The sequence below is a fragment of the Scyliorhinus torazame genome, chromosome 21 (assembly GCF_047496885.1).
Source record: "Scyliorhinus torazame isolate Kashiwa2021f chromosome 21, sScyTor2.1, whole genome shotgun sequence".
Classification (NCBI taxonomy): Eukaryota; Metazoa; Chordata; class Chondrichthyes; order Carcharhiniformes; family Scyliorhinidae; genus Scyliorhinus; species Scyliorhinus torazame.
Genome location: NC_092727.1, coordinates 97,359,117 through 97,374,816, shown reverse-complemented (window position 1 = coordinate 97,374,816; position 15,700 = coordinate 97,359,117). Strand labels below are relative to the sequence as shown.

The 15,700-nt window shown below is 43.5% G+C and overlaps 1 protein-coding gene across 1 annotated transcript in view; it reads right to left on the bottom strand.

Moving 5' to 3' along the window:
* ubtf (upstream binding transcription factor) overlaps positions 1-15,700 on the bottom strand; it is a 67,650-nt gene that overhangs the window by 33,266 nt on the left and 18,684 nt on the right. The window contains exons 5-8 of the mRNA XM_072487106.1: positions 6,436-6,591; positions 6,212-6,276; positions 5,669-5,789; positions 529-639 (exon numbers count right to left, since the gene is read on the bottom strand). Of these exons, the coding sequence (XP_072343207.1) occupies positions 529-639; positions 5,669-5,789; positions 6,212-6,276; positions 6,436-6,591 (453 nt within the window). The remainder of the gene's footprint in view (positions 1-528; positions 640-5,668; positions 5,790-6,211; positions 6,277-6,435; positions 6,592-15,700) is intronic.

The following is a 15,700-nucleotide window of genomic DNA, read 5'->3' as shown; positions in this document are numbered from 1 at the left end:
TTTAGCCAGCATTCAATGCACGAGGTCTATCCAATGTAAATTGGGCTTCTATCATTTCTCTATGAATGTTCACAAAGAAATCAGGGAAATAGGTTTGATACTCAGTTTAGCGCTTCGTACATGGGCCACTAAAAGGGAAACCAACTGTGTAACCCATTGATGGGCTTCTAACCATAAAGTGTGCAACAGTAGCCCACAGCTATTCATCTGCTGCTTACCCTTCCAAAAATACTTTACCTAGCTTTGTGAGTAAGATGCCGACATTTGGGATGGCAGAACAGACACAAAGCAGTGTCCTCATACGTCACACCATATCTGGGCGTCTTTACCACTCATCCATCATCAATGAACTCTTACCCAAGCCCACATCAAAAAGGGGACGTTTTACCCACCAAAACAAGCCTTTGCTGAAAATCTTTAAAAGGATAGGATACACGGACTTGACTTATCCTCTTCACAATATTCTACGTCATCGAGCCTGTGTTTTTAATGATGCAACCAACACCAGTTTTGCCAGTATTTACTCGCCTCGTACAGCTCACGCTGCTCCAAGCTTTTGCCAATCCACTTGAGTCGTTTCTTGTCAGACAGCTGGGACCACTGCTTCCCCAGTGCCTCTTTAACATCCTTCATTGTTGCCTGGGAAAACAAACAGGTTTGATTGATACATGGTGTCTACTCTTATGTGACAGTTACATCATTTGATTACTAGTCACAGCAACACAACTTCTCTTCTGGCAACGACAGACTTGGATCATTGGACAACTGCACCAAAAACTACTAATGCACGGCTGAGACCACAAGGTGTTGCATTCCCACAGTAAGTTACAGTTGAAGGAAACAATTTAAGCCTTTTCATCAACTGTATAGCCATTTGTGTTTAAAAGTAATCTTCAAATATGGTCAAAGTAAAGGAGCCCTAGTTAAGTACTCGGGTACATCCAATTTTTTTTCTTTTTGAGAATCGGGAAACAAAGGGAAGTGGTGTATAGTGGTATTGTCACTGGACGGGTAATGTCCTGGGGACATGGGTCAAATCCCACCATGGCAGATGGTGAACTTTGAATTCAATAAAGAAAAACTGGAAATAAAGTATTAACGATGACCATGAAACCATTGTCGATTGTCGTAAAAACCCAACTGGTTCACTTGTGTACTTTAGTGAAGGAAATCTGCCATCCTTACCTGCTCTGGCCTACACGTGACTCCAAACGCACAGCAATGTTGAGGTTGACGCTTAACTCCCCATTAAAAATGCCACTCAGTTTAAGGACTATAAATGCTGACCCAGCCAGCGATGCCCACACCCCATATTGAATTTTTTTTAAAAAGAGCGTTCTGATGAAAGGTCGATGATCCAAAGCATTAAATCTGTTTCCATCTTCACGGTGTTGCCTGACCAGAGTACTTCCAGGATTTTCTGTTCATGTTCAAGACACAAATTGGCTTCAACCTACATTGTAATTGATGTGGATGGAGGGCCCAATTGTGCAGACAGGAGCCAAAGCTGCAATAAAGATGAGGACTCTCGAGGATACCCATCTGCAGTCGAAGCCAATTACACGCATCAGGTTAGCTGAGCTAATTCATCACGGCATAGAATGAAAGATCCTCAATAATTGCCAACATAACTCGAACTTCTCTTGGGAAGGTACGGAGGTTCAGGATGTTTACCAACAATCGCCCGAATCAATTAAAGTGGATGAAGCGAATCAATTTGACTTATTGGATGCCGATTGCAATATCAGTCAGAGCTGACTTGTCACCAAGATAGCTGAGAAAGCAGTGTTCATACTAGCTCGAGTCAGAAACGAGAAAGTAGTGAACACCACTTTCAAAATCTGAAACGTCCCCACTCATTTGCCAGTAATTCACTCCATATAGCACAGCCCAGTTCATCACACGAATCCGCCTCCCATCCCTTGACTCGGTCTACACCTCGCGCTGCCTTAGGAAAGGGGGCAGCATAATCAAAGACCCCTCCCAACCTGGTTATTCTCCCTTCCAACCTCTTTCATCGAGCAGGAGATACAAAAGTCTTTGAACAGTCACTCACAGATTCCGAAACAGCTTCTTCCCCACTGTTACCAGACTCCTGAACGATCCAGTTATGGACTTAACTAATCTCTCCACGCATCTTTTCTACTGAGTAGTACCACACCCGATGTCTATGTATTTACATTGTGTATCTATCGTATATCCTATGTTTTTCATGTATGGAATGATCTGTCTAGACTGTACGCAGAACAACACTTTTCACTGCACCTCTATACACGTGACAATAAACCCAAACGCTACTCCAGCTTGGCTGGCAGTAAAGGTCTCCTGGAAAACATTACAAGCTGAAAATTCAGCTGCCTTATAAAAGGACTTTTATCACTAACATAGATTAATGAGCACCATCAACATCATAATTTCATCCTCAAAATGACCTGGAGTAAAGGGGTGCGAATGCATTTCCAGTGCTTCAGCAGATATAGAGAACTTAAGGATCAAAAACTACCATTTTAAAGCCATCAGCGGAGTAGTAGTGAGAGTCATTGGAAGGAAAAAAAACTGCAAACCAGCAACATTTAAGTAATTAATTTCTCAACATGGAATGCCAGTATTGTCAATAAAAACGGAAGAAAGCTCACCTGAGAAGCTACGGACAGATCACCTGCAGTATGAGGAAATGCTCCACCAGGAACAGTGCTTTGGAGGTGGTGCAGGAGCAGAGTGCCCTTGGTGTATATGATACAAGTCATGAAGATAGTGGGGCATGCTGAGAGCAGTTAATAAAGGCTAGATTTAAGTACAAGAGTAAGGGGGTCATATTGAACTTGTATAAGACTCTGGTTAGACCTCAGCTGGAGTAGTGTGTCCAGTTCTGAGCACCATACCAGAGGAAGGATGTGAAGGCATTAGAGAGAGAGAGCACAGAGGAGATTCACAAGAATGATTCCAGGGACGATGAAGAAGAACTGTAGCTATGAGGATAGATTGGAAACATTGGCACTGTTTTCCTTGGAGAAAGAAAGTACGAGAGGAGACCTGATAGAAGTATTCAAAATCCTGAGGTGTATGGACAGGGCGAATAATGGAAAACTATTGCTAGTCAAGGGAACATCAAGAACTGGAGGGAATAGATTCAAAATAATTGGCCAAAGTAGTCAAGTGATGAGAGGAAAATAATTTCACCCAGTGGGTGGTTGGAGCCTGGAACAAACTTCCTTGAGAGGATGGTGGAGGCAGGTTCGATTGAGGTATTCAAAGGGGAATTGGATTGCTATCTGAAAAGAAAGATGTGCAAGATTCTAGGTTATCCAACATGCTCCAATGAAGAAAAAGGGTAAGACCAACAAATCCAATGAACCCTGAATATCAAGGGATATACAGCATTGGATAGTGAAAAAGGGAGGCTTATGGTAGATATTGAGGGCCCTAGAGGACTATAGAATATACAAGAGGGAACTTAAAAAGGAAATTAGGAGAGTAAAAAGTGGGTATGAAAGGATATTGGCAGGTAAAATAAAATTAAAGAAAATTCTAAGTCGTTTTACAAATTCATTAAGCTTAGGGAAGGAGTAGGGCCCCATTAAGGGCCACAATGGGAATTTGAGTGTGGAGCCAGAGGATGTAGGTAGGGTTCTAAATGAATACTGTGTGTTGGTGTTCCTTAGTGAGAGAGAGGATGTGGTATAGAAATCAGGATGGTGATAAAATTAAAGCAATTAACATTGACGGAGGGGAGGTTCTGAATGGTTGGCAGGCTTAAAAGTAGATAAAACCAGGGCTAGATGAAACGTATCCCAGGCTGTTGAGTGAGGTACGGGAAGAAATAACTGGGGTGCTGGCAATAATTTTCAATTCCTCCCTGGCCACTGGAGCGGTCCCGGAAGATAGCCAATGTGATACCATTATTCAAGGGAGGAAGGGATAAACCAGGAAACTACAGGCCAGTCAGTGTAACCTCAGTAATGGGGAAACTATTAGAAGCAATTTGGAGATAGAATTGATCTGCATTTGGAGCGGCAGAGATTAATAAAGGTCAGCATGGTTTTAAGAAGAGGTCATGGTCGACCACATGATTGAATTTTTTGAACAGGTGTGTAGATGATGTAGTCTGCTTGGACTTCAGCAAGGCTTTTAATGAGGTCCCACATTGAAGACCGATAGCAAAGGAAGTGCTCAAGGAAATTTAACAAATGGGATCCAGAATTGGTTGAGTGGCAGGAAGCAGAGTGTGATGGCCGACGGATGTTTTTCTGACCGGAAGCCCGTGTCCAGTGGGGTCACGCAGGGATCAAGTGTTGGGTCCCTTCCCGTTTGTGGTTTATATAAATGATTTGGACTTTAATGTAGGAGGGTTGATCAGTAAGCTTGTGGATGATACAAAAATTGGTGGGGTGGTAAATAGCGAGGAGGATAGCCTTTGATTACAGGAGTATATAGACAAACTGGTCAGATGGGCTAATCAATGGCAAATGGAATTCAATCTGGATAAGCGTGAGCTGATGCACTTGGGCAGGACAAACAAGGATATGGAATGCATGATGACTGGCAGGGCCCTGGGAAGCATCAAGGATCAGAGGGGCCTTGGTGTGCATGTAGTGGTCACTTAAGGTAGTAGGGCAGGTGGGTAAAGTGGGTAAGAAGGTATTTGGTATGTTTGCCATTATTAACCGAAGCATAGTATTTAAGAGGAGGGAAGTTATGCTGGAACTGTATAAAACATTGGTTAGGCCACAGCTAGAGTATTGAGCACATTTCTGTAGCCCACATTATCAGCATGGCAGCACAGTGGTTAGCACAGTTGCTTCACAGCTCCAGGGTACCAGGTTCGATTCCTGGCTTGGGTCACTGTCTGTGCGGAGTCTGCACATTCTCCCCGTGCCTGGGTGGGTTTCCTCCAGGTGCTCTGGTTTCCTCCCACAGTCCAAAGATGTGCAGGTTAGGTGGATTGGCCATGCTAAATTGCCCTCGGTGTCCAAAAAGGTTGGGTGGGGTTATTGGTTACGGGGATAGGGTGGAAGTGTGGGCTTGGGTAGGGTGCTCGTTCCAAGGGCTGGTGCAGACTCGATGAGCCGAATGGCCTCCTTCTGCACTGTAAATTCTATGATTCTATGAGGGATATGGCAGCACTGGAAAGGGCGCAGGAGATTTATCAGGATGTTTAAATAATGGTGAAAATTGCAAACACAGTACAAAAGCACTCAGAACGTCGACAGTAGTTCCTAATACAGAGCAACACTTCCGCAGGACACAACAAAATGAGGGCGTACGAGTATTATTATCAGACCAACTAGTTACATTACACGAAATAAGATAATCTGCCCATTATCATATACCTCCATCCCTTCCACATTGCATTTAGGTCGAGCATTTTGATTAACAAGGGATTTCTACATGTTAAAACCAAAGATCCCAGATGAGTAATGAATTAGTGTTGTGATCTTTGATGGAAATTAATTGCAGAGGTGGCTTGGAGAGACAACTTCAAATTTGACCCTGCATTTTCATAGCAACATTGAATTGACAGCAATTTATAATGGCATAAGGAAAGCATGACCAAACATTACAACTACAGAAAGCAGGTTTTTGGTTAGGAAGTCCACATCTTAAACAGAATGCACAATTATTAATCGCCAACCAGCGAGTCATGTAGACAATATGCAAGGTCTATTACTTGTGGATGCAGCTTCATGAAGGCCTTTTTCTCATGAAGATACCAGAGTTGCTGGGGTGTTTTAGGTTTCTCTGGAACATCTGTTCTCTTTACACTCTCCAACAGTTCTGGATGGTCCTCTCTGTGGAAGAGAACAAATTGCAATCAGGTAATATTGATAGCATTATTTCTGGCCCTTTCTTGCAAGCTATTTTATTAACTAACATAACACATATGTACTTCTCATGAGCTCAAACCTCTTTCAATTAATCAGAAGGTGAATTAAGTTTTAGTAAACAGTTCCAGTGTCAGAACATGTCACTTAATCCCATCCATTAATTATAGAGCAATATGGCCATCAGAAACCATGTTAAATAGCTCACTTCAGCCTCCATCATATTCCTTGGCCACCTTCACCATTCCCCCACTCAATATCTAAATATATAAGCAAAGATTTTTAATACCTATACTTTCTTTCATCTCAATATAGCCTCCTTTAAAACACAAGTTTAATTAATCCACTGCTTACAGAACTTACTCTAGTATCAATCTTTTCAAAGTTACCTGAATCTGGCCATATTACGTTCAAAGTCTTCTTTCTCCTTCTGAAACTCCTGAATATATTTCATCTGCAGTAACGAAAAAAAATAAAAAATAAGCATGCAACCAGGGCAGTTATCTCCGGCTGTCAAAATATTTTTTGGTTTTTACTCTTAGTCTTAGCATCGACATGGTTGAAGTTTCTCTGTAATCCAAGAGCCAACATTGGCACAGAAACATGCACTAACCTTCTTCTTTTCTGGCAGCTCCTTGTATTTCTTGGAAAGAATTTTAGTCAGATCCAAGTTGCTCATTTCAGGATGAAGCTTTGCATATTTTGCTCTTTTCTCCATAAAGAATCGAAAATAAGGTGTGAGGGGCTTCTTGGGGAAATCAGGGTGCTTCTGTAAATAAAAGAAGAGACAGTTCCTTCATACCAACATCGCAAAATCACTTCAGTACCCGCTGCAGAATTAAATTTTAAGTAGTCTAAGTTCATAAATGCCACTAACACTACCACTGAGAGAAGATGGTGCCAAAGTGGTATGGTCACTGGACCAATAATCAAAGAGGCCCAGGTTAATGCTTGGGAGATACGGGCTGATACCCACTATGGAAGCTGGGGGTGTTTAAATTACATTTTTAAAATCTGGATGCAAACGTAATGACCATGAAACTCTCTGACTGGCGTAGACACTTCACTAATGTTCATGAGGGAACAAAATATGCCGTCCATACCTGGTCTGGCCTCCAGACTCACAGCAATGTAGTTGACTCTTAAATACCCTCTACTCAACACTACAGAAATGTTAGTCTGCAGTGGTTCAAGGCAGTGGCTTCTCACCATCTTCAACAGCAAGTAAGAGATGGGCAAAAAATGCTGGCCTTGCTAGTGACCCTCACATCCAATGAAAGAAGAAAAAACAGAAGCAGTATATAATGTTCTTAATAGTTCATGCAGAATGTCACAGAAATCCAAACATGCTCAGTAAATACGTATACTTTATTTTTACTCCTTTCCTAGGAAGGTGGTTTGATTGAAACACATTTCAAAGCTCCTGTATACACCTTTCATTTGAAGTATTTTGCACACGATAGTTGGAGGTTTGCTGCAGGAACCAAAGGTTCAGAATAGTGGGCTTATGGTCCACTGGGTCTCTGCCAGCCCCTTGCCACAGTAAACCATAAGTGAAAAAAATGAATGAAATGAAAATCGCTTATTGTCACAAGTTGGCTTCAAATGAAGTTACTGTGAAAAGCCCCTAATCGCCACATTCCGGCGCCTCTTCGGGGAGACTGGTACGGGAATTGAACCGTGCTGCTGGCCTGCCGTGGTCTGCTTTAAAAGCCAGCGATTTTAGCCCAGTGTGCTAAACCAGCCCCTAAGTTAACCCCACTTAACTTGCATTTTTCTCTGCTTTAAATATCTAATTGCTTTCCCAGAAAAGATGCCTTTGTTTCAACTACTCTCTACAGGCAAAACAGTCTATGTATTTGCAACTCTATGTAGAGATTTCTTTTCCCCTCCCTCGTCACTCAGTAACTAACTTATTAACTCCTTGCTCAAGTAATTCAAGGTCCTATTTATAAACGCATCCTGAGTTTTTTCACTGTAGCTACCAACACACTAATTTTCAAGAAATTCTATATTTGAACCTCCCGTGAGCCCTTATTCACCTATACTCATTCCACTGAGTACGTATGTCCATTGCTTATTTCCCCTTCCAAAGTTTCATGTTGCTGGGGAACCAGGAGGTAAAGAGATTTTATTTTTTAGGTTACATGGAGGTTTGGAATTCAATGAACTGGCAGAATCCAATTTTTTTTTTTTGATTGTACTGCAATCAAAGTTTTTTTTAAATTGGCTTGATTTGGTTCTCCTGGACAGGGGTGGACGGAATGATCATGGCCAGTTCTGCAAGGAGCTCTGAAGAAAATGTAAAGCACTTTTGGTTCAGATTTAGCATGTAGATGCAGGGTAAAGCATGCACTTAATCTATTCCAAAGTAGGCTTGGGAAACACACCCTACCAGTGGCACACACTAATTGCACGGATGTATCCCCTCTTCACCATGCCCCTTGAGATTGCTTATTTAAAAACAAGTGCAAGATGTCTTTAGTTGGGAAACAATCGAAAAGCAGATTATTGATGCTGGAAATCTGAATGAAAAACAGGGAATGTTGAAAGACTCAAATTCAGGCAACATCGACGGAGAGTGGACGTTTTAGGTCATTGACCTTTCATCAGAACTGGGGAAAGATTAGAGGTGAACAAAACCTCTGCGATAGGGTGAAAGACAGGAGAGATACACAAGGTGTAAGAATTTAGTGTAGGCCCCCCCCAAACTATTGAATAAGGTCATGGCTTAACATGGCCTCAACTCCATATTCCACCCCCCCACGATCACCTTTCACTCCAGTTAGTCAAGAATCTAGCTACCTCTGCCTTACAAAAAATTATTGACCCAGTCTCCACTGTCCTCTGGAGAAGAGCTTTCAAACGATTCACGACCCTCAAAAGAAAATTTGTTCTCATCTCTATCTTAAATAGGAGAGCGCTTATTGTTAAATTGTGGGCGTTCTAGTTGTTCCCACATCTTCCCGTCAGGTTCCCCCAGGATCTTGTCCGTTTCAATAAGATTATCTCTCAATCTTCAAAACTCCAAATGAATACAGGCCCAGCCTGTCCAACCTTTCCTTACAACATAACCGCTTTGTCTCAGCTATCAGTCGAATGAACCTTCCCCAAATTGCTCCTAATGCATTATATTTTTCCTTATACAAGAGACCTAAAACTGTACACAGTACTCCATTTGGGGTCTCACCAACGATTCCAACAGTACCAAAAGGGGATGGGGATAGGGCATGATGTGCATTTCTTACAATCTAGTCCAGTGTATTCGCTGTGTTCAACAATTTCAAACTGTAATCTCTGCATTCCCATTTTATTTGCACATATGTTTTCTTCATTTTGGGAATTCAGATAGCAGCACACCTGCTCTTGGCACATCTTTTGTTTATTTTCCTGCCACATCTCCATTCCCTTTGGCCCTTTCGTTCAATGTCTCCCACCTTGCACCCAATCGCAGACCTTCCTTTTGAAATGAAAATCCCTTATTGTCACAAGTAGGCTTCAAATGAAGTTACTGTGAAAATCCCCTAGTCGCCACATTCCGGCGCCGGTTCGGGGAGGCTGGTACGGGAATTGAACCCACGCTGCTGGCCTGCCTTGGTCTGCTTTCAAAGCCAGCTATTTAGCCGTGCGCTAAACTAGCCCCTTTGTCCTTGCCCCACCAACCACTTGCCCAAAACCTATTTCTAACTCTTCCCAGTCTGATGAAAATGTAATAGAGTTGAAATGCCAACTCTGCTGCCTGTCCTGCGGAACATTTCCAGCATATTCTGTTTTTATTGCAACAGGGGTAGGGTTAGGTTGTTCCCATGTCGTTGCAGACTGGACCTTACCACAAGCAGATAAAAGGAAGCTTTCATTCTCCTCTTGGGCAGGAACTGACTCCCCACACGTCCAGAGACCACCAACTGATCAAGTGCTGATTTAAACAACAAAGAAACACATTGGTGGCCTGATGACTTGTGTGCGGCAATTACCGCATTTTTTAAAATTGAAATAAGTTTCAGCTAGATCAGGTGCCATGTTGCAATTATATAACTTTGATCCATAAAAAGCACAGGAAGATGCTTCCAATGCCATGGCTAGGCAATGTTTCTTTGAATTAGATAATAGAACTCATTACTGATTCAGCAGTTGGTATTTAAAAAAGGTATACATTTGGTATAAACCCAACTTTCTCCTTAAATTTATGAAGATGATTATTAAAATTTGGTAAAAATCAGATTAGCAGGAGGTGGGGGGGGGGGGGGGGAAGAATATGCGAAGAATTTAGAAACTTTACATTCGTATACAAAAAAAGTAGCCACAGCTGATATTTTACACAGAACACATGTGAATTTCGTTCTCATCATTTAGGTTTTGAAGCACTCAAGACGCCAGTTTTTAGCTCAGATCAAAAATCAGATTCTCTGTTGCAACTTGTGGTAACGCTGCAAAACGATTCTCTCAATTATTTGAAGCAGATTGATCGGAATCCCAATGCTTTTTTAAGGTGAGAATGTTGCAATTTATATCTAGTCCCAGTTAGTACACTAGCTACTGAACATCCAGCTTCACTGATCTCAATAAAAGGAATGGGAGACATTTCCATACTATTGACAGTAACATTATGAATCTGTAGCATGACAACCAGAAGTTAAACCACTAGAAATAAAGTTACAGGCACCAATTGCACCCCCCACCCCCACACCAAAAGTAAATCCTTTGTCCCCGCTAATGAAGTAAATTCCAGACAAAGCCAATCTCCTGATAAGTTCTCATTCAATTCACTGGTGTAACAGAATCCATTTAAAAGTCACCATTTGGGATACAAGTGACTAAATTATCGCTCATCCTGTCCCAATCTTTCACATGAACATCCAGAGCCTGGGCTCACAGGTGACAGGCAACATTTATGCCATGCGGTAACCATGTCCAATAAAGACCAAGTCCCAAGGACCTGATGAGGACTTTCCACAGCACCCTTACTACCAAACTCCCATCAGCATCTTGTGTGGGGAGGCAGGTAGGTACAATTCACCAGCAACTTAAACTAGCCCAGCCATAGTAATAATGTGGCACCTGAGGTTTGCTATTCCGTGACCAGTACCTCACCACCTGACCTCTCAAAGCCTTTCAACATGTACCTTTCACCAGGTTAGGGCCAGGAGTGTGATGGAATGCCAAATCAGTTACCTAGAAAAAAAAGGTGAAGCATGGCGCTACCCAGGACACAAGAGCAGTTAGCATGCCCAGTACCATTAAATTCCACAGCCATTTATTCTACCACTGTAACAATCTGACTGTAGGATGCAACTCAGCAGTAGCACTCAGTCCTATGTCTGCTGCCTGCAAATTCAGTGGCAGTGCCAAGGGATTTCAACTCCAAAGTCATAAGAAGCAGAGGAGTGTACATTTTGCCAAAGATTGAAAAACATATGAGGAATGTTTCCAACTATGAAAGAAAATCAACACTACTCTTGTAACACTGCTGAAGGTTCATTCATGATCCATATTAGCAAGATTTGCAAGTTAGATTTATGGCCAAAAACAAATATATCTGTTTATAAACGATACTCTGTATCGCTAGAATTGGTGGATAACAGTGTAACACCCAATGAAAGTATCATTTTCCTCATGCTATTATTTGAGTAAAATTGAGCAACCTCTGGTGTTCACATGTATCAACACCGAGATCAAGATGTTGCTGCCTATGTTGCCCAGCTCCTCCAAAAGCTTTGTCATACCGGTAAAGGGACTCCATATTCACATATAAAGAGTAAGTCGCCATAGTCCCAGATGACTATAGGCTGCTTTCTATGAACTGAAATGGTGGAGAACAGTGGGAAGACCAAGTCGTCGATTGACTTTATTTGTCAAATTCAATGAGCAGCATCTTAGACAGACTGTCTGCATTCAATATATTAGCGCTTGCATTCAGTGGAGATGCTTAATACTGATGTGAAGGGTTGCCTTTTATGGGGTCAAAGCTTTGATTGTATTAAAAAATGTGCAACATCTTGACTTGGCTGGAATCCATTTTGACAGGCAGCTTAGGATGAGAATTGGCATACTGGGAACCAACCTACAGCCAAATTGAATAGGTACATGAATCTTGTAGCCATCTTTTTAAAAAGCCAGCCTTCAGTTAGACTTCCGTCACTAGTGGACAGGACATGAAATGGGCTCTTAGAGAAAGAACAAGTGAGTTCTTGCTATTTTTACTATTAGGGAAATGTATATAACCTGCCTTATGCAAGTAAAATCATTTGTTGTTTAAAAAGTCTATGGACTGAGTATGGTATGAGTGAGTAACTAGTCAACTTTGAAAGACAGCACATCGGTCATTGCAGGAAACAACGTACAGAAGAGTTCTGCATTACGATTCCAGTCATTTACCTAGGTGCTGAAGTGTACGGGATGCACATTGGGTCGACTGGGGGGGGGATGTAAGTTTTTTTACGGAGAGACTCGTGAAAAAAAAAAACCATCCAGTTCACAGATCTAAATTTGTGAAAACCTTCGTGATTTTTCAAAAAGATCCAGGGGATGTGGTCCATCACTGACAAGGTGAGCATTTATTGCCCACACTCAAATGTCTCATCATCACCTTATTAAACCACTGAAATTTGTGCAGCTGAGACTAACCCACTGTGCTGTCCGGTGGATTTTAAACACACAGACGATAAAGGAATGGTGACATATTTCCAAGTCAGGATGATTGGTGATTTGGAGAATTTGCAGGTGGTGGTGCTCCCATGCCCCTGCTCCCCTCATCCTTCCAGCAGCAGAGGTAGAACAGCCAGAAATTGCGACAATACGTTATGCACACCAAGAGAAATAAAATATATTCTATGAAAAGGAAACGATTTAGTCATTGCATAGACAATTACATTTGTTTAATTCATGTATAGATATTTGCACCTGGAGCCATGGAGGTAGCTCACAGTATAAAAAAGGGAAATTATGATTTTAAATGCTCCTTCCCTTTTATTCTGGCTATGAAACCCACACTTACCCATGTCAGAGCAGAGCTCAGGAACTCCCAGTCGTTCTGTGCATCAACAGACCAGAAGTGGGCTGCCCATGTGCAATTCAGCCTTTACGTTCATTGGGATGGCCCAGCTTGCCCATGCAGAGATGGATCACAGAACAAACACACTTTGTGGGGCCAGAGCAGCGCAACTGAGGACAGGGCTCCCAGCAATGGGAAAGGGAGGTCCCAGTAACGTTTAACGTAGGTAAAGGGTTGTGGTTATCAGGTCTTACGGGAAGAGAGGACGGAAGGGGGGGGGGGGGGGAAAAGAGAGAGAGAGGACGGAAAGGGGGGGGGGGGAGGGGAAGAGAGAGGGCGGAGGGGGGGGAGGGGAAGAGAGAGGGCGGAGGGGGGGGGGGGGGAAAGAGGGAGAGGACAGAAAGGGGGGGGGGGAGAAGAGAGAGGACGGAAAGGGGGGGGGGAGAGAGAGAGAGAGAGAGGACGGAAGGGGGGGGGGGGGAAAGAGAGGACGGAAGGGGGGGGGGGGGGAAAGAGAGCTAGAGAAAGAAAGAGAAAGTGGAGAGAGAGAGAGAGAGAAAGAGAAAGTGGAGAGAGAGAGAGAGAGAAAGAGAAAGTGGAGAGAGAGAGAAAGTGGAGAGAGAGAGAGAGAGAGAGAAAGGGGAGAGAGAGAGAGAAAGAGGGGAGAGAGAGAAAGAGGGGAGAGAGAGAAAGAGGAGAGAGAGAAAGAGGAGAGTGAGAAAGAGAGAGAAGAGAGAGAGAGTGGAAGGGAGAGAGAAAGAAAGAGAGGAATGGAGGAGAGGAAAGAGGGACAGGAGAGAGAAAGAGGAGGAGAGAAAGAGGAGAGAGAGAGAAAGGAGAGAAAGAGAGAGACAGAAAAAAAGAGGAGGAGAGAGAGAGAGAGAGAGAAAGAGGAGAGAGAGAAAGAGGAGAGAGAGAAAGAGGAGAGAGAGAGAGAGAGAAAGAGGAGAGAGAGAGAAAGAGGAGAGAGAGAGAAAGAGGAGAGAGAGAGAAAGAGGAGAGAAAGAGGAGAGAGAGAGAGAAAGAGGAGAGAGAGAGAAAGAGGAGAGAGAAAGAGGAGAGAGAGAAAGAGGAGAGAGAGAGGGGAGAGAAAAAGAGAGGAGAGTAAGAGAAAGAGTGAGAAAGAGAGAGGAGAGAGAAAGAGGAGAGTAAGAGAAAGAGGAGTGAGAAAGAGAGAGGAGAGAGAAAGAGAGAGGAGAAAGAGAAAGAGGAGACAGAGAAAGAGGAGAGAGAAAGAGGAGAAAGGAGAGAGCGAGAAAGAGGAGGGAGAGAGAAAGAGGAGGGAGAGAGAAAGAGGAGGGAGAGAGAAAGAGGAGGGAGAGAGAAAGAGGAGGGAGAGAGAAAGAGGAGGGAGAGAGAAAGAGGAGGGAGGGAGAAAGAGAGAGAGAACGAGGAGAGAGAGAACGAGGAGAGGAGAGAGAGAGAGAGAAAGAGGAGAGAAAGGAGAGAGAGAGAGGGGAGAGGGAGAGGAGAGAGAAAACGAGGAGAGATAAAGAGGATAGAGGAAGAGGAGAGAGAGAGAGAATGAGGAGAGGAGAAAGAGGAGCGGGGAAAGAGGAGAGAGGAGGAGAGAGAGAGAAAAGGAGGAGAGAAGAGAGGGAGAGGGGCAGGAGAGAGAGAGAACGAGGAGAGGGGCAGGAGAGAGAGAAAGAGGAGAAAGAGCGAGAGAGAGGTGAGAGAAAAAGGAGAGAGGAGAAAGAGGAGAGAGAGAAAGAGGAGAGAGAGAAAGAGGAGAGATAGAGAGAGAGGAGAGAAAGAAAGAGGAGGGAGAGAATGGAGAGAGAGAGAGAAAGAGGAGAGAGAGAGAAAGAGGAGAGTGAAAAAGAGAGAAGAGAGAAAGAGAAAAAGGAGAGAGGAGAAAGAGGAGGGGAGAGAGAAAGAGGAGGGGAGAGAGAAAGAGGAGGGGAGAGAGAAAGAGGAGGGGAGAGAGAGATAAAGTGGAGAGAGAGATAAAGTGGAGAGAGAGATAACGTGGAGAGAGAGATAACGTGGAGAGAGAGATAACGTGGAGAGAGAGATAACGTGGAGAGAGAGATAACGTGGAGAGAGAGATAACGTGGAGAGAGAGAAAGAGGAGAGAGAAAGAGGAGAGAGAAAGAGGAGAGAGAAAGAGGAGAGAGATAAAGTGGAGAGAGATAAAGTGGAGAGAGATAAAGTGGAGAGAGATAAAGTGGAGAGAGATAAAGTGGAGAGAGATAGTGGAGAGAGAGAGAATGAGGAAAGAGAAAGAGGAGAGAGAATGGAAGGGAGAGAGAGTGGAAGGGAGAGAGAGAGAGAGGAAAGGTGGAGAGGAGAGGGGCAGGAGAGAGAAAGAGGAGAGAGAGAAAGAGGAGAGAGAAAGGAGGAGAGGAGAGAGAAAGAGGAGGAGAGAGGAACAAAGAACAAAGAAATGTACAGCACAGGAAGAGGCCCTTCGGCCCTCCAAGCCCGTGCCGACCATGCTGCCCGACTAAACTACAATCTTCTACACTTCCTGGGTCCGTATCCCTCTATTCCATCCTATTCATGTATTTGTCAAGATGCCCCTTAAATGTCACTATCGTCCCTGCTTTCACCACCTCCTCCGGTAGCGAGTTCCAGGCACCCACTACCCTCTGTGTAAAAAAACTTGCCTCGTACATCTCCTCTAAACCTTGCCCCTCTCACCTTAACCTATGCCCCCTAGTAATTGACCCCTCTACCCTGGGGAAAAGCCTCTGACTATCCACTCTGTCTATGCCCCTCATAGTTTTGTAGACCTCTATCAGGTCGCCCCTCAACCTCCGTCGTTCCAGTGAGAACAAACAGAGTTTATTCAACCGCTCCTCCTAGCTAATGCCCTCCATACCAGGCAACATTCTGGTAAATCTCTTCTGCACCCTCTCTAAAGCCTCCACATCCTTCTGCC